Consider the following 20,426-nt stretch of genomic DNA (forward strand, 5'->3'; position numbering starts at 1 on the left):
TTTGATCATCCCATGGACTGCTCGTCCATTTTGACCTTACTATTCCTTTAGGATTAACCTGTTCAGTCAAGCTCAAAGCCAGGCACTCAAACAGGTCTGATCCCTTTATTATATTTTTAAAAAAGGTTGAATTCCAACCTTGAGGGTTTCCATCGCGTCGCTCCTGATTTTGACTCGAACTTTTGATTTGATCATCCCATGGACTGCTCGTCCATTTTGACCTTACTATTCCTTTAGGATTAACCTGTTCAGCCAAGCTCAAAGCCAGGCACTCAAATAGGTTTGATCCCTTTATTATATTTTTAAAAAAGTTTGAACCCCAATCTTGAGGGTTCCCATCGCACCGCTTCTAAAATTTTGTGAGGGAGATAAATCGCAACATGTGCCCCAACAGGCCAGGGTAACTACTATGAAAGGTACATTCAAGTACCAATAACATTCTTTCACAGTAGTATTTCAGTTTAGTCCAACAATATCTTCCTCCATATCAAATCAAATCAAATCCTGCATCTTTGAATTCCTCTTCTTTCGATAAGCACTAATGTTGTGGGACTTATAAATTAAACCTAAATGTCACTATTAAAATAATTTAAAAAGATGGATAAAGAAGCACTTTACTGATTAAACATTCATATATATATAATCAGACTTCCACAATACTCATTCACACTAAACTGGTTAAGTCAATTAAAAAAAAAAAAAAAAAACATACAACAGAAAAAGGAAAACAGAAAACAATCCTTCAGTAGGATAAATCTAACCTACCATTTGAGGCAAATGATCTCTCATGATGGATACAACAGATCAATTTTACGACTGGACAACATTAAGAAAGTATCAAAATTTTGTTCGATGTACTGTCCAGTGTGTTCCAGACGTGCCGCATCTAGACTAACGGATGATTTGTTGCAGAAGATCCATAGCCATTCATCAAGCCAGTCCATGTTCCGAGTCCACCCAGATAACCAAAATTCTCCTTCCCAGCATCAGAACAAGCTTGTTGATCATGCCATTCAAGTGACAATATCTTCGAATTTGGCTTCTCATCGACCTGATTAGTATGATCCAAATTATGATCATATGGCAACATTAACCTCTGAGAATTGTCCAAGATTGTTCCACTCATGTTCCCATCAAGATTCATACCCAAAAACGGTGAGCAAATCCCTTGAAAATTTTGAGAATTCCCCATCATATTACCAAAGTCGCCATTTCCCAAGAAATCATACTTGTTCTCCATGAAATCATGAATTGGATTTTCAAGAGTATTGAAACTAGGGTTTGTCAAGAAAGTGTTGTTGTTGAAGTGTGAAAACTGCATATAATCAGGGAATGAAAGTTGAAGTTCAGTAGGATTATGATCATGATCATGATCATCAGAAGACAAAATCCCAGCAGGGTTTTGTTGGTTAAGCACAGAAGAAGATGAAGATTGATGAATATTATGAACATCATTTGATGATTTCTTGGATGAAACTTTCTTGTTTTTTCTACATCCACCTCCTACAGGGATGTTTCTTAGGCATGAAATAATGAAATTTCATTTTGATGAAAGAAATGATAAAAAGGTTCTTGAAATCTTTAAAAATCGAGCGGAAGCCTTACCTGTAACCAATCAGATGAGTCCATGCAAACTTGCAGAGAAGTAAGAGCCATCATTTATAACCAACTTTTCTTCCCTTGAATTAATTTGTGGGCTCACAGAACTATCCAGAACCCAGAACTTATCGCTGCTTAAAAGCAATAATAATTACTTATAAGCAGATTTTAAGAGAAATTCTTTGAGTAGAAAGGAAGAAGAAGGAAATTAGTGAGTGAAGTCCGGCGTTGGCAATGGCAATGTTGGGAGGATGGATTGTGAATAAGAAGGAAGAAAAAGGCAATGACTGGTGGGGTCTCCCGGGTGCAGCTGCTCCCACCGTCGGTGATATCTTACGTGGGCCCTGAGATACAGGATCCGACACTTGTATCATAATCAAACGGCTCTGATTGAAGATCAAGGAATCGAAAATTCACAGATTTTCTCTCTACGTCAGAAATCACGGCTTCTGTACTTTTTGGGTCCAAGATAAAAGCGCATTCCGAGTGTGGACCCGCTTTTTATAGTATTGGACAGAAACATGGGCTCCACTAGTACGCTTCGCACAAGCAAAGGATAAATTCCCTTCTCAAGGTCACGTGTCCCGTCCTACGCTAACCACGTGCCCTTCATTTTTTCCTTTCTCCCTCTATTCCACTTAAACGTGTATCACCTTGGCCATTAAGGATAGTTAAAAATAGTAATTTCAAATTGCTTATCAATTTGTACAATTCAACTAGACAATTCAATTCGTATCTTATAGCACAGAGAAACTAGTGTTGATTGTAAACTTCTAGCAATTAACATATTTTCGTAAATTTTCGGAGAAGTGGTGAACTGCATAGAATCCTAAAAAAATTTAAGGACAAAAGCTCTCTAGTGGACCGACACTAACAATGAGAGATGAAATCTAGGAAAATGAATGGGATTAGATACCGAATAGTTCGAGCCATAAGCAATTGATAAATTAGTTGAGTCAAATCAATTGATATTTGATATACCAAATTGTATATAGTTCAATAATTTTCACGTTTAATGTTGTTTGAAGTAGCTTGATTGAGAATTATTTCAACGAATAAATACAAAACAACAATTTCAGTTTTTAACTCAATGATGAGGCACTCATTTGCCTCACATTTTGATCAATTGAATTTATTATGATCTTTTTGTTCTTATGATTATACGACAACCTATGATATGGCTATTTATAGTTCCCCAAACAAATAAAGAGGTTATTTGGTTTAGAAATTAATTAAATTATCCATAAGTAATTAAGTATTTTATCCTAATCTAGATAAAAGCTCAATTTAAACAAAAATAAAATAAAATAAAAATCAAGTCTTATTATTAGTAAATTTGAATCAACTAGGTTCATGATTAGTTTCACAACTTCTCAACAAGAATTGAGATCAGAATCGAAGTCTTGATAATTCAAAATAAAATGTGCTAAGCACGTCACATTACACCACTCACTTTGATTCGGCAACTACCAATTTAAACTCCTTAAAAATTACAAAATCCAAATAATTCTTCTAATTTTGGGCTCTAACAACTTCAAATTTGAAGAACATGGAACCCTAAAAATCTTGAGGATGAAGCTTTGTTTTGGGGGGTCCTCTTTTTTCTTGATTGAAATAACATGACACTGAAAAGCGAATTTTGTAAAACTTTAAAATGAAATAAAAATTATGGTACCTTTCTTGTCGTGCAAGGTTGTCCTAACATTACAGGCAACAAAAAGAGAGAACAATTGCACTCCCACCAAGAAGATTATGAAACCCAAAGTTCATATGCTAAAAATATTTCAATTTCAAATGTTGGAGGGTGTAAATGAGGACCACATTGAGAATCTTACCAAAAGGTCGAGAAACGTTTACGTTGTGTTCAAATTTCGAGACACAGTTTCTCAGTATTGTGTTCTGTATCTAAAAAAAAAAATGTATTTAAACAAAAAGTGAGAAGTACAATCAAGCATGGTTAGAGAAAGCTCGATTTATTCGTTCTTTTTCTATAATAAATGGTTAGAACTATTTGTGGGTTCGAATAGTATTGAATAGTCCATTATATACTCACAAACTGTTGAACAAATAAAATGATCTTTCTTTTATAACTTTCATATGATCGAAAAATAAAGAAATAGTATTTTAAAAAATAATGTATCAATTAATTACATCGGTGATGTGACACGGTTCCAAACTGATGAATCAGATATTCATTCTTGACTTGGTATAATCTAAGAAATAAACATGCACTATCACCAATTAGTAGCTACGAGCTAGCTTCAACTAAATTTGGAGTCGATAATATATGAATCATTTTTCTTGAAAACAATCAAACTAAGTCCCCGTTTGATTCTCATTTTTTGTCCATAAAAATGAAAAATATGATCATTATACATTACATCAAACCATCATATTTGACTTTTTATTCCTTGTATAGTTTCCGTAATGACTATATTTTTTATTTTCATTTTTAAATCTATGAAATCAAACGGGACCTAAATCAAAATTGGACTGAACTAGCTAGTTCGATCTATGGACTAAAAGAGGATTAGGGTATTTGAATACTCCCCACTTAATTTTTGCTCTTCTAACATGCACTAGATTTTGTGAGACACATCCCTTAGATTATGGAAGAAAAATTTTGTGGAATTTTCTGGTGTGGTCCACCTCATAATAAAGTTCATAGGATCCCACCTGGGGACATGTGCAGTCAAATTTATTCTCTACTGATTGATCTTCTTCCAAAGGTGGGCCCCCAACTGTCCATAGAATAATTTCTGTTCATCCGATTCCACTATGATGCAATCATAAAGAGATTCCATAAGTTGGATTTCCTAGCCTACATATTGATTAATTATTGATAAATTAATTAAGTAATTAGTATGAACATAGAATTAGGATATGATTAATGGACTCTCTGCTTTTTCTTGATGTTAATGTCTGCGTAATGAAAGTGGGATGTGAGGCTCACATTCCCACGAGTATAATGCGAGGAGACGAGGTTGTTTGATCGTACTTACAAAGAATTATGTTTTGTTATTAAATGATTGAGTTATTTAAGTGTCTCGGCCTTTTGCATTTGTTTTCGCTTCTGTTTCTTATAGAAAAATTTAGCCTTGTTTAAGCTCCATTTTGAAGGAAAAAATTATTTTAAAATAGTGATTTTTGAAGAATGTGTAGTAAAAAAAATTAATTATTAAAGAATGTATGGTTCAAAATGAATTTTTGAAAAAATGGACTCAAACAAGGACTTAATGAGAAAGTAATTTTAAGTCAGATTTATCAATAAAAAAAAAAAAAAGCATGACGAAACACTTTCAGAAAAATATTCAATATATTCAAGAGCAATTTTTTTTTTTGTCTTAAAATAGCTATTTACTTTTCAAAAATCTTACCAAACGGATCTTAAATTTATTTTGAAACCAGCTAATTGAGAACTTGTTCTAGTTGATTTGATGGCTAATACTAAGAGTGTGGATTTGTTTTAGAGTTTGTTAATTAAAAATTTAACAAATTGGTTAATATAAGGGAATTATCGAAAACATATTAAAGGTGTGTTTGGCATTGATTTTGAGAAGTCAACATGAGTTTTTGAAACTCAGAAATTGCTTTGCTTAATTTTATAAAAGTGATTTATCTAATTAAATGAATATTTAGAGGAAGCTGACTCAATGTATAATGTGTTAACCATGACTACTCTTTTTTTTTTTTTTTGGCTTCCTATAGAATGAGTTACGAGTACATTACCTTAATTTTTGTTGGAAAATTAATTTCGAAGAGAGTTTTAGTGAAAGTCACATTTGACCAATTTCATCTAAAAATTCTTCTAACTAAAAGAAACACATTCATAAAATTAATCAAACGAGCTCAAAAGCAACTTATGATCTCAAAAACTTATTTTGACTTATCAAAATTTAGGGGGCCGTAGTTTCCTCTAAAAATTCTTCGAGAAACTTTTTTTTATACATTAGTTTCCAAACACATATTAAGGTAATTTCTTCAATAAACTCTTGTACAAGAAGAAAAAGAAGCGAAAGCAAAAACTATGTCAAATCGATCCTAAATCATTTCATTACAAAACATAACTTAGATCAGTGCTCGAGATTCCCTACAAAACTTCTTTTAATCTAACACTAATAACACGTCTAATTCGACATATCTAAACAAATTTATCCATCAACATTATGTCGATATTCGTCAATTCATGTTTCGGACAAAACAAAATCTTGCGTATCTCTGTCCGGTACAATACAGAACGGGTGGGTCTAAGATTAGGTACAAGCCGTGGATTCGCATGCGTTGTACCTCAGCGGTGACTGCGGGCGGCGCCACCATATTTTCCATTTCTGAAAACTAAGTCATTGACGTATCTAAGAGGGGCGGTGGACAATATCTTGACTTTCATTTGTTACAGTTTTATTTCTTTGAATTTTAATTATTTTCCAATTATTTATGGGTCCACGTCATGATGCACATGGTACAAGCCGACCGTGTGTCCATCAGCTTGTCTACTCTGAATCAACTTCTCTTTTGTATCTATTTGATGTTTTGTTCTCTTCTCAATACATTATCAACATGCTTATTTTTATTATTCATGAAGTTCGATTTTCAACGACATTGATGTAATCATTTTTTTCTAAACACTATAGCGACAAAGTGACTCGTTTGAGCTCATCACAAGAAGTCATTAAAAGATAAGCTCGTTTGAGCTAACCTCAATGATACATTTTGCAGAGAAGAAAAATCGTGGGTAATAAGCAACAAATCATCCCGAACTACTTGTTCAAATCCCCCTTCGTACTACCAAAAAAATGAGATTATTCCCCGACTATTCTTTCGGGTTTAATGACGTACCTTATAGCTAGTTCTCTTAACAAATGTGTGAAATGTAGATTTCTAATGACAAGTAACACCATATGTTACTTTTGTATGTGGCTAATCTTTAAATATTAATTTTAGTGAAAAATAACAACACGTTGTTTCTGTGAATCAGTTTTAAAGAAAAGTTTGTTTAGAAAAAAATTAAATATATAAGTGACAAATTTGTTTGGTAAGATTTTATCAATTGAAAAAATGATTATTTCAATAAATGTTTTATTAAAAAGTGGAAAAAATTGTGGATTTCATTAAATACGTAGTTGAAAATTATTTTGGAGAAAAATAATCAAGAAATACATTCCCATTCTCATTTCCATTTCAGTCATATTGTCGGAGACGAACTTCGCAATCCACTTCAATGCATGGGGAATTCATGAATGGTAATGTTCTAAGGCAAATTAGTGTTGCAAATATCAGAGTGCGTATGAAAGTCACAATCAAGGCATATATGGTCAAAAGTCCATTTGATTATAAGAATGGAATTTGGGTGGAGTGGAAAGAAAATGAATTTTAGAGAATTGAATTGCTTAAAACTTGTTTTATTAGGAATTGTCAATTAAATGTGGTTGATTGATAAAAAATTTCATATTAAAAATGTTAAAATTTTGAATCTTTTGGTGTTCGTTTGACTTTGTTTTTCATGAAAATTGTCAATTAAATGGATAGTATTTGTTTCCATCCCAAAAAAAAAAAATGCTGAAAAACCCATTTTCCCACCTAACATATACATCGGAATTGCAATTCTTCAAAATGGTGGAATACTTGATCACGTGGGGGTGAAGATGGAAAACCAATTGCATTCATCTAATCAAACGGGCCATAAGTTCAATTCACAACAAATACACGTACGTGATCCACGAGCTAAAGCCAAAATGGAAGGGCCGTAATATTAACGGAAAAAAATATTATCATAGTATATACAAATTAGGTAGGACAATCACTGCCTCTCCTTGGCCATGTCCTATGGGTGTTATTGCTAGTCCTCTTTTTCGGTAAAAAATGGCACCTGCTTCATGCTTTCGTTTTTGTGCCTTTCTTCTCCATTTTCTTTAACCTTTATGACTACAATAACATCCCTATTGTGTAAAGCAACCGGAGTTCAGGCCTATTTTGGTTCAATTTTGGCTCGGCTTGTTTGAGGTGTTGATTGATTGGAGTATATACTGAGTCTTGAAAAGCTTTGATGATCTCCCTTAGGCATAACATCTAGTATTAGAGCCTCGTATGGGCCTTTTTCAGCCAAAAATAATTGAAGGCATCCAAGTCGCGCTATTTTTTGAATGAAACGAACCTGAAATTGTCGATTTCAGCCAAACCAATCACCGGCCGAAGAAACGGATTCTTATAAATGCTCAGCAGGTAGAGGCACTCCTTTCTAGGTGGCTCGTTGAGGTAGTTGCTGCCGATGGCGTCGCGTGGGCAGCAATTCTAGAGAAGCAGTTTTCAAACATGTTGTTTGTTTTATTATTCTGAACATACTGATATCGTTAATTTCGTGTTTCAGGTTATACAATAAAACTTAGACGATTTTGTCCATGGACACTTGACTTGCGATCTTTGGTCAATCATGTTGGTACATCCACTGAAACTTTAAGGCGACTAGTAGTGACCCTAAAGCGATAGATTCACATCTCTCGATTTTACGAACCTTTAAATGTGGTCTACTCTGGTAAATTGGTATATCTCATTTTATTTCCAACACTAGCGCATTATCATATGGGGTGACAATAGGATTAAGGTTACCGTGTGGGGTAATCATTGTCTGTGCTAGAAATTAGGAACTACTTGCCTTTAATTGTTATGTTATTGAATTATTTATTTGATAAAATCAACTTATTATCTCTGTGATATATGGTGTGTAAAACTATTTGATTAACATATCTCTTGTTGCATCGTTAATTTCATTAGAATACTTAGACCTTACCAGTTTGAACATTCTATTGATCTAAGATCGAGAACTTACGAAATCCTGGGAATCTAGAACGATGTGTATTATTTGCAACCCTAGGTCAGCTTTGTGTGGCTTAATTGTGATTCTATGCATTTTTTAATTGATTCTTAAAAAAAAATAAAAATAAAAATAAAAAATAACACAACTCACAATTTTGATTTAGAAATTTTTAACGAAAATGTTGATTTTTCAATCTTGCAGCAAAAAATGAGAGATATTTTGGCTCAACAGAAAGTTTTAAATGCCATTGATGACAATTTTCTACTGATTTTTCAAAAAAAAACAAAAAGAAGTCGATGAATTTGCTTACACTTCAATCATTTTACAAAAACTGATAACCACTAAAGAATTTTGGAAAAAATTGAAAGATTTGTATTCATTCAAATATACTCCTAACAAGCTTTACTTAAACATTTTTTCAGTTTTAAAATGGATCTTTCAAATGATTTTGATGACAATATAGACGTGTTTAATAAACTTGTTTAAGATATTATTAATTGTGAATAAACGGTGTTTGAAACCTAAAAGGTTATAACCTTGCTTAATTCTTCTATACCTGACACTTGTAAGAAAGTCAAGAATGCGATTAAATATGGTAGGAAAATATTGATAGATGAAATTGTCATTGACTCACTTAGAAGTAAGGAGATAATTATTAAAGTTGAAAAATATGATAAGAAAAGTTGTGAGATTCACATGATGAGAGCGTAGAACTCAATTTAAACAAAACAATCTTCTAAAGTGGTGACGAGTCAAGTAGTAATGAAGTTAAAAAGAAGGGCAATGGTAGATCGAGATCAAAATCTAAGACCAAGGTTAAGAAATAATATGGCTGTGGGAATACAGGACATTTTATAAAAGATTACTATAAAGAGAATGGTAAGCTAAATGGTAAAGAGGGAGATAAAGTAAGTGTGTTGTCTTCTACTTCTAATGTTGTAATGGTGAAGTTTATATGATTACAAGTTCTGTTTTATCCTGCTGGATTGAATCTAACTGTCAATTCTCATTTGTATAAGTGGATACTTGATTCTGGTGCATCTTTTCATGTGATATCACAAAAAACTAGTTTGAAAACTAGAATGAATCAGATGATGGGCATGTTTTACTATGTCATAATTCTACTTATATTATTGTTGTGATTGGTAATATTACTTTAAAATTTAATTTTGTGTATACTTCAAAAGATGTTAGATGTATTCTCAAACTGTTTAGGAATTTAATTTCAGTAGGAAAACTTGAGAAATCTAAATTCATAGGTAAAATTGGAAATGGAGTTTTAAAATTAGTTAAGGTGCACTTGTTTCCATCAAAGGAATTAAAAGAAATGATATTTATATCACTACTAAAGAAGTAATAGAGGTTTAGATTCATCTATTTCTTCCATCGAGGCTGATCATACACATAAACGGCATAATAGACTAGCGTATGTGGGCATTAAGGAGCTTAAAGTCTTAATAAAAAAGGTTCTTTTAGTAATGATTGTGAGCTTGATTTATCTTTCTATAATCATTGTGTGCTTTGTAAGATCATAGAACATCTTTCTCCACAAGTATTCATAAAACTAAATGTCTACTTGAGTATGTGCATTCAAACTTCTAGAGTCCTGCTAATAATCCTACCTTATGTGAAAATAAGTATTTCTTATCTACTATTGATGATTACATGAGAAAAGTGTGGAATTGTCTTTTAAAAGATAAGTTTGACACTTTTCACAGTTTTAATAATTAGAAAAGACAAGTTGAGAACCAAGCTGGCACGAGGATTACGTTTTTGAGAACTAATAATGGCTCAAAGTTTTGTAACATTAAATTTGATGGTATGTACAAAGAAAATGGAATAATAAGACATAAAATTGTTCCTTACACTCCCCAACAAAATGGTGGTAGCAAAAAGGATCAATAGAATCATACTTGATAAAGTGCATTGATGATATTAGTTTCTGAAGTTCCAAACTCATTTTGGGGTGAAATTGTTATGACTGCTTGTTATTTGATTAATTTGACTCCATCTGCTACATTTAATAACAATACTCCTAATGAAAAATAGTATGGTAAACTGAGTGGTAATTATGTGCTTATGGTTGTGTTGTATTTTCTCATCAAAGTGAGGGAAATGTTGAACTTAGAGCTAGAAACTTGTTTTTCTAAGTTACCCTCAGAGTGTTAAGGATTACAGATAATGGGATAAAAGCCAAAAAGAGGTTAAAATCATTGTGAGTAGAGATATTACATTCAATGAGGGTGAAATGATGTGCCTTGAAGCATAATCTAAACCTGCTAGTGAAGAAGAACGTAAAGAGAGATATCAGTTGAAGGTAGAGTTAGGAAAACTTAGCACATCTGTTGTTGCTACTTCTAATGAGGTGGAGACTCGGGTACAGCAACCTGAGGTGGAGAAAAGAGAAGAAATAGTGAGAGATCATCTTAAGGAAGATAATTCCTTAGCAAATTATAACTTATCTAGGGATAAAGACAGAAAACAGTCGAGGGCAACTAGAAGATTTGGATATAAGTCTGAGTTAGCTTTTGCTAATACTAACTATGAGGAACTAGTTGAAAAAGGGCCAAAAACCTTTGAGGAAGCGATGAAGAGTCAACAATATGAAAAGTGGTTTAAGGCAATGAAAGAGGTGATGGGTTCTTTAGAAAAGAATCAAGCTTGGGAACTAAGTACCTAGACTTAAGAATAAATCTACACTTGACTGTAAATGGGTTTTTAAAGTTAAGAAAGGTACTAGTGCATCTGAACCCTTAAGATTTAAAACTATGTTGGTGGTCAAGGGGTATACACAGAAGGAAAGTGTTGATTATAATGAGATTTTTTCACCAGTTATTAAGTACACCACTATTAGGGTCATGTTTGCATTTGTTGCACATTTTGACTGGAAACTTATAAACTTGATGTAAAAATTGCTTTTTTACATGATAAATTTGATTTGCAAATCTTTATGAATCAACCAAAATTTTTTTAAAATAAACTAAAACCTGATCTTTTGTGCTTCTTAAAAAGTCTTTACATGGCTTAAAGTAATCACCTAGACAGTAGTATAAAAGATTTGATTCTTTTGCACTTACTATAAGGTTTTAAAGGAATAATTTTGATCATTATGTGTGTTTCCAATATGATGACGCTAATAATGACTATGTATTTTTATTGCTATATGTGGATGATATGCTCTTAGTTGAATCATCACCTAAGTGGATAAGCAAGATGAAAATAAAGTTGAATAGTGAATTTGATATGAAAGATCTAGGTAAAGCTAATAGAATCCTAGATATGGAAATTAAAATAAATAGGTCAAATTTTGCTTTGTTTTTTCATCAATTATCTTATGTTTCAAAGTTGTTAAAAAGATTTGGTATACATGATTGCAAACTTGTTACATTATCTTTAGCTAATCATTTTGTATTATCTTAAGATTGGGCTCCTTGTAACGAAAGAGAAATAGAATACATGAGTAGGATTTCACACTGTAATGTGATTTGATCTATTAGGTATTTGATGATTTGCATTAGACCAGATTTAGCTTTTGATGATTTCACACTCTAATGTGATTTGATCTATTATGTATTTGATAATTTGCATTAGACCACATTTAGCTTTTGTTGTTAGTATTCTTAGTAAGTACATGGCTAATTCGGGCCCCGAGCATTGAGAAGCCTTAAAGTGGATGTCAAGGTATTTAAAAGGGACTAGCGATGTAGGTCTAAAATTTGGTGCAAATAAAGAATGTGTGAAATTGAAGAGTTTTGCAAATGCAGACTATGCATGGGGTAGAGATAATAGAAAATCTACTGCTTCCTGTGTGTTTACTTTGTTTAACTCTTGCGTTAGTTGAAAGTCACATTTACAACATATGATTGCACTATCCATGATAGAATCAGAATATATTTCTACTGAAGCAATTAAAGAGGTTTTGTAGCTTAGACGTTTGCTTCATGAACTTTGTGTTTTAAATGACTATCTGGTAATATGTTCAAATAGTTGATCTTCCATACATCTATGCAAAAATCATATCTTTCACGAATGCACCTAGCATAATGATGTTAGACTACATTTCATTAGTGATATAGAATCACAAGAGATTGTAAGACTTGAAAAAGTCCGTATACAATATAAACCCTCAGACATGGGCACTAAAGTATTGTCATTGGTGAACTTTAGAAGTTGTAAAGATTTTCTAACCATCAGTGAAAGCAAATAATTTTCAATTTTATCAGTTCTCCTTTTGGAATTGTAACTAATGGATGATAATGTTTTCTTTTAGGTACTTTGAAATTGTAACTATCCGGAGGCCCTAAGCTACTAATTATTATGAGGCCCTAGGCCCAAGCCACAATTTTAGAGCTAGCGCTAGGACAAACGTGGGGAAGAAGGAAGTAGTGAAGAATATAGAGATGATGGATGCTGGGAAATCCAAGGACGGGAGGTGAAGTAGCAAGGGCAATGGCTTTTGGATGGGAAGAACAATGTAGGAGATCATCACATGAAAAGTTGTGGTGTCGTAGAGGGTAAGAGGTTTAGTCACATTGATGATGAGAAGGAAAAGGAAAGAAGGGGGCAGATGATGGATTTAATATTAATGTTTTGTCGAATGATGATGCTCTCGAAGGCGATGGATTGACTTGTAATTTACTTCAAGCGATGGTGGGAAACCACTTAGATTTCATTGCACAAGGGAATCTTTGTGAACTGTCATTAGTGGATTTTAATTCTGACGTGCAAAATTTGGCTTCTGTTCCATCATTTTCTAATAATGCAGGCAAACTATTTATGGTATACGACAATGATACTTCATAGCATTCACTCAAGGAGAAGAACAAGAGGTTGAGAATCAACAACTCCTAAAATCATAAGCCAGATGGTTTTGGAATATGCATGGAGAAAATGCAATAATTAGTCGAAAGGTCCAAGTTGATGTATAAGGAGAAGGAAATGACTGCAGCAATTGGATAGGAATCAAAAGCTCATGCTGAATAAATTACACAGACATAAATTTGGAGATTTTAGTCGGGGTATTGTGAAATTTACTATGGTTCCATTGTCAGAGTAATATGTGCTGCCAATATGAACAATTTAATGTTTATATGTAGTTTTTGTGTTTTACTTTTTACTCTAAAAAATGATATGATGTGTTATAAGAATTACTATATTATTAAAGGTATTACATGTAATTTCTACCCTTTTACTTTCATTTTTGGGAGCCATCAAAATTTGGAGACCCTAGGCCCAAGCCGCAAGATTGAGGCCCTAGGCCTTTGCCTAAGTGGCTTGGTCCTAGGCCGGCTCTGATTTGTTGGACAAATTGTTGTCAAATGACTTTTCGGACGATAATGTAACTCAATATAATTTTCTCAATCGGCATTGACCAATTGACTGAACTAAAAGTCAACTCCTCAAAATAAAACGACTCGACCCTAAAATCATTTGGACCATTTGAAGCAACCTAATATTATTAGTGTTGCTCATGGCCCATTTCTTGGCTCTTTGGATAGAGTATGGTGAACGATCCACTTAGTAATGCACTTAACCACTTATTGGGCTTGGCCAATTTTTTTTCGCCGTAATAACATCTTATATAAGCTGCTTGCCTGCTTCCTATTCCTCTCTTTTGGTGAGATACGGCACCTGTTTCGTGCTTTCTTTATTGTGCCTTTCTTTTTCGTCTTCTTTGTCCTTTATGGTTGCAATAACATCCCTATTGTGTGTTCTACAGACAATAATTAACTATTTTACGTATAATACATGAATAAAAGTCAATCTCGTTAAATTCTCGCCCACCACAAATCTGAATCGAAAACATGCTAACAAACATTCATCCTTTTTTGTCGAACTGCTGCAATTTTTGTCAACGGTGTGCCTAACTTTCATTTTCGCACAAGTTTTTTTATTTCTAAAAACAAAACTTCTATAGTTATCAATTATATCCTTTACTGACTACCTTTCAATTTGTAGTGCAAATCAATTTGAAATAATTAAGCGAAAATTTCATTAATATCAAGGGCTAAAACGGAGGAAATCCCCCAATGGTCACTGAACTTTGTAGAAAATCCCCTAAGAGGTCAACGAACTTCAATATGTTCCTGAATGGTCACTGAACTTTTTCGAAGTCCCCCAAGAGGTCACCGAATTTCAAAACGTCCCTGAATGATCATTGAACTTTGCAAAATGTCCTTGCGAGGTCACTAAACTAGTTATGTATGGAGTCCCAATTTGCAACGTTGAGTGATCTCTCTGGAGGACTTTGGCACAGTTCAGTGATCATTTAGGGACGTTTTAAAATTCGGTGACCTCTTGGGGGACTTCGACAAACCTCTTGTTGAAAGTGATTTGGGAGAAAAATGAATTTAAATTCTGAAGCTCAACCGAGGTCTAAAACCTGAAATATGCCGGAAGGTTTTTAAAATTCTGAAAATTTTGATTAGACTTATTGATTAACAGAGATTAAACCATAATTGTTAGAAATTAATATTAATTAAGACTGACGTAATTAAGGGAATTCATTAAAATTTTAAATATATTATTATAATACATTAAAGTTCAATGGACTGAACAAAACTAAACATAAAATTAACAATGCATATGTAATACAAAAAATACTCCCATGCTACGATTGATGTGCGATATCGTCAGCAAAAAATGGTATTTGTGTGAAGAACAACAAATCAAGTCTCCTTTTTCAATATATTTGGAGTCAAGATTGCATCATCTTTTTTAACCATTGTGATCACTATTCAGTTTATTGCTCATGTCATAAAATAATCACTACCATTGATAATAAAGACACGTTCAATACGATGGATCGAACAAAACTAGAAATACAATTATGATGCATATGTAATACCAAAAATACACTAAGTGACGATTGAAGTACACCCTCTTCTGCACAAATAGCTATCCGTGCAACACAAAAACAAATCAAGTCTTTGTCTCAATAAATTTGGAGTCGACTACAAAAAGTTTATTCCTAAATCTATAAAAAGATATACCATTATTACGTGTCAATAAAAGGTGTATCAAGATTCATGTCATAAAATGGTTAATACCATCGACACTAGAGGCACGTTACAATATGATGCATCGGAACAAAACTAGACATAAAATTTAAAACGCATATGCACTGATCTTTCGACGATTGTTTTAATTCATTGCTAGATCTGTAGGAAGATTTTACGACGATTAAGCAGGTGACAATGTTTAAGTACATTACCATTCAACATACAATTAGCCAAGAATAAGATTTCTACCTTCATCACAGTAGAAGAAATGAAATTTGTTTAGTAGTAAGGGTCAAACATGAGCATGCATTGGTATGTCTTAGGATGCAAATTAACCAACGGGTCTCTTTCATTGTTAGCTCTTACTTTAACTTAAAAAAGAAAGGAAGAAACTCGGAAATTTGTAACTTCTGAGAATGGAAAGTACATTAACATAATCATGAAGACAGAGAAAAATGGACATTAGATAACATAGATTAGAAATTAAAGAGATAAAATGGCTTTTACTTTACCTGCACAAAACCAGCGCACATCCACTATTTCACGCACAAAAATGAAAGTATCTTTCTCTAGCCTTGCAATATAGTGATGTGTAAATTTTGGACGAAGCATTTACTCAAGAAATAACTGGAAATTCGATTTCTCTCACACACATTTCCCCCTTTAGGTTATGCGAAAAAGCAGATCATCAAGCGAAGCAAATTCGCTTTTTGCTATCTTAGAATCCCAAGTCATTATTTTCCAAGATTTTCTACAAACTGGCTAAATACAGGTTGGGGCAAAACTATGTTTAGGGCCTGTTTTGCAAGGCTTCTAACATTTGTTGAAGAACTTCACGAGGAAGTCACATTCAACCAGGTTCTTATGAAAGTTCTTCTAACCAAAAATTATCCAAGCAAACCCAAAAAAGCAGCTTCTTAGTCTTATGGCCCGTTAGGGGCATAGATTTTGATAAGTCAAAGTAAATTTTTGAGATCAAAAAGCTGCTTTTGTACTCATTTGGCAAATTTTTTGAAAGTACTTCTACAAATTAGAAGAGCTTTTAACGGAAGATGATCCAATGTAACTTTCTTTAAAAGCACTTCAAAAATAGGAAGCTCTTTAAAAATTAGTTTTTAATAAAAATTTAATATAGTTTCCTCATAATACTTTTTGTAGAAAGCAAAAGATATGTCAAATGAATCCTTAGAAACAATTTTTAACTTTTCAAAAGCCTCGCCAAAGGGTCCCTTACTATCTCATATTCATATTTATGGCTACAATGTGTGTCTCTGAGTGGAAAAGAGAGTGTGTGCGCATTTAAATTAAGGGAATAATGTTGCAATGGAGACATTATATAACAAAACGAGAGACGAATCTGATTGCATGCATGCAGTTAACAATAGCATAATAGTACCATAAATTCAATGAATCGACCATATCATGATCTATCTCTGAAAAAATCTTCTGGGATTGAAGTAACAAGAATTTGTTGGTACACAAATGACATCTTATATGGAAGATGAAAATACATCAAACACTCGTATAGCCACCATAAACACAACGCAGAAGGATGTTTTTTATGTAGAGTAAACAGTTGTTGTCAAAACGTTCATATACTTTTCCAATATGCAAATATGGAAATCAGTCAGCAATAAATGACGATTGCATGTAGATCTGAATACCGAATGTAGATCAAATAATAATTACTGCAGCATCTACAAGTTACATAATAAACAAAAAAATAGTTATAGAAGAAAACATTTTAAATTTTCTTAAACAAATTATAGTTAGTTCTTACCAAATATGCTGCAAGTGAGCTCCACATCTCTGTCAATAAATATTTCGGGCGAGTAGCACAGCCATTTGCTGCTTCTGTACAGAACAGAAATTTTGACAGGTTGCGTAGCCTTAAGATGCCATATCTGTCTTTTCCCTTTTATGTTATTGGCCGGGTGTACATCTTTAGTGGTTAATTTTCCAGCATTCTATCTATTTAGGGATTTTTTAGATCTTTCTTTTTTGCCACGAAAACTACAGATATTTACAATGTTAAGGAAGCAAAAGAGGGAAAACGAAAGAACTATTTTAAATTAGAAAGTAAAATTGCCTTCCTTTGGAACCAACACTTCAAGATATCTGATAATAACGGCTTAAGTTCCAGATTTTTACTTTCGCTATGAGTAAATGTTATGAAATCACAGCTACAGAAAACTCAGATGGTCTACAGGACCAACTGCACAGGTAAAAAACACCGTCAATTGCTATCGTTTATACCTTGACTATTTACATATAAGCCCTCTCTTCTTTTTGGAACGATTGTAGTTTCAATACTTGACCCTCTAAATTTCAACTCGGAGGGTGTTCTGAATCGGGGATCAATTGAAGAAGGTCTAGAATCAGCATCTGAGCTCGGCCTATAGGGACCGGCCGATCCCCCAGAGTACCTAGGTGGAGAGAACCTTCTCGATGAAGGTCTTAGACTACTGCCTCTCAGATCCATGATCTCAACGTTTCTTGAAGAATCCATGAAAGACCTCTCCCCTGTGCCCAAAGCCAGTGGAGCTCCATTCATGACAGATGTGGAACTAAAAGGATCATCGGGGCCCCACGAGGTAAGTGCCTCCTTCTTATTGGCAAAAAACTGCCAAGCTCCAAAGAGAAACAGAATGAAAAACAAAACAGGACTCGTCCATAGGATGTTATTGAATTCACTTTTGATCGATGGAAGGTTGGAACGATAGATTGCCACGTATCCATTCCCAAGACTGAGAATAACAAACTTTTCATAGTCACTGGTGAGCAAAGGTATTGCCATCCTCTTTTCATCAAGTACATCGACCACTTTCTGATTTAGAAAAGATGATATGATCTCATCAAGGCCAACAGAGAAAGAAAGTCGTAATCCACCAGCCCAAACATAATGCTGAGATGACAGGTTGTACAGAAAAATTTTCTCCTGGTTAGCAATCAGCAAATAACCTTTCATTGCATGTAAGGCTAGAGGCTCATCCAAGTCCATCTTCCTTTTTGATCTAATTCTGCATTTGAAGTTCACTATATCGCCCATCAATAATGTGTGAATCAACTCGCCTTCCTGAGTGAACCCATATGCCTTCGACCGGTCTATGGCATCAAAAACAAAATTCTTAGCAATAGAATTATTCAATCCTTCGCACTGGGATTCCTTTAGTTTCATGGTCCTCAAATCCAAAGACCCAGCCCCTGTCTCTGTAAGAAACAAAAGCCTTTGCTTCAAGAATGCAAGTGGCTGCCTACTTGGAACGGCCGACCCATAAACCGTACCATCTTCCCGGAACACTGTAATTTTCCCACTACCATCTATAGCCAAAATGTATCTTTTCCTCCCAACATGGTGCACTTCCAACACATTAATCCTCGATCGACCTCCTCCTGAGATCTCGAATCTTCCAACCATCTCCACGTGAAGCGAACTAAACTCATCACTGTTTGACACCTCCCAAACCCTATGCATAAAAACTAATCCGCTCTCATACCCCGAAACAATTATGCTCTCATTCTTATAAACCGACAAGTATGACACCATAGATGTTATCATCGATGATTGCAACTGCAAGTCGGACAAAGCATCAAACTCCACAGAAACATCTCCATTTCTCAAAAACACATATACCTTACCCTTGTCGTCCCCCACAGCAACATACTTGCTCAAACCCTCAAAATCCCTAAAAGGCAATACATTAATACAACTAGGACTCGACCCCAGTTTCACGGCTGACACAAACTGAAACCTCTCCGACCAAAATGAACTATACTTCGTCACAGACACCGTCCGCAGCCCCTCTCCTGACGGTACTTTCTCTATCCCGGTCAACCCTTCTTTAGTTTTCTCAACTTCCCTTTTCTCATCATCAGTTGACACCAGAGGTAACTTCTCAAATTTTTCCGGGATCTCAGAAAATTTGGCCTCTAATTGAGAAACAAGTTTAGTTAAATTTTTTACTAACTCTTCAAGTTTTTCCAATTGTTGTTGCTGTTTTCTCACCAAATTAACATCTGGGTTGGTTTGATAGTCATCTTCAATCAAAGGGGCATGATCTTTATTATCATTTTCAATTAAATTTGAAGATGGGTCCAAATCTGATGCAAGAACAAGGCAAGAAATATGCGGAAGATGTAATAACATAAAAATAAGGAAATAAAACATTAATATAATTATCGACTTGCCTTTTTCGCTAGAGATGGACATTGAATTTGTATTTGGTTTTATGGAGAGTGAAGTTCTTGAATTACGCCGACTGTTATGTGATGACTGTTACTCGGAGCTACGAGGTTTTTGCAGGTAGGATCTGAAGAATTTGGAGTCAGAATAGGGGGGATTTTGTTGTTTATGGAGAATTTGAGGGATTAAAGTGAAGAACAAAGAATAAATGTGGGCTGAAATGAACGGTGGCGGTAAATATTTTTTTATTACGAAAGAGCTAGTTTTATTATAGTCTAAGTCCAAGGCGTCCAACCGGAGACCTTAATACCATGTTTGGATAAGATTTTAATTTTTAAACATATTTCAGTAAGTGCATGTTTTGGATTTAAATACGACTTTAATCTAAATCAAAGTCAAACAATCAGTGCATGTTTTGGATTAAAATCTTATTTTAATTTAAATCTAAATCAAAATCAAACAATCAATAAGAAACACATCTTTCAACCGCACATTTCAAAAACTTTTATTACAATCCACTAAAAAATCTAATTTTAATTCTCACCAAACACTCCTCTTAAGTTACATTTTTTTTTTTTTTTTAGAGTAAATTCTCCCTATATTCTTCAAGTTTTTGTAAGCGTGACACCCATGTTCCCAAATTTAAAAATATGGCACCCATGTCCTCATCAATAGGACTACGTTTATTTAAATGGATAATTCTAAGGGTACGTAATTTGGTTTACCAAATGGTTTATCTACTCTCACAAGCACGTGGACCCCGCGTGAATAAAATAATCTCAACACGTGGTCCCCAAACCCATATTGTGAGTGTATGTAAAGCATTAGGTAA

At 33.8% G+C, this 20,426-nt stretch overlaps 2 protein-coding genes across 2 annotated transcripts; both read right to left on the reverse strand.

Annotated features, from left to right (window-relative positions):
• Nucleotides 1–613: 613 nt before the first annotated feature.
• On the reverse strand, nt 614–1,824 carry LOC111366991 (dof zinc finger protein DOF5.6-like). The gene is made up of 2 exons (XM_022987668.1): nt 1,585–1,824; nt 614–1,525 (listed from the first exon to the last, which is right to left on the reverse strand). Exons 1-2 carry the CDS (start codon nt 1,657–1,659, stop codon nt 887–889), a joined length of 714 nt encoding a protein of 237 aa, XP_022843436.1. The 5' UTR covers nt 1,660–1,824; the 3' UTR covers nt 614–886.
• A 15,636-nt stretch (nt 1,825–17,460) lies between these two features.
• On the reverse strand, nt 17,461–19,820 carry LOC111368114 (uncharacterized membrane protein At1g75140-like). The gene has a single exon (XM_022989331.1). The coding sequence runs from the start codon at nt 19,619–19,621 to the stop codon at nt 17,648–17,650; it is 1,974 nt and encodes a 657-aa protein (XP_022845099.1). The 5' UTR covers nt 19,622–19,820; the 3' UTR covers nt 17,461–17,647.
• Nucleotides 19,821–20,426: the final 606 nt, after the last annotated feature.

Source organism: Olea europaea, chromosome 18, assembly GCF_002742605.1.
Source record: "Olea europaea var. sylvestris chromosome 18, O_europaea_v1, whole genome shotgun sequence".
Classification (NCBI taxonomy): Eukaryota; Viridiplantae; Streptophyta; class Magnoliopsida; order Lamiales; family Oleaceae; genus Olea; species Olea europaea.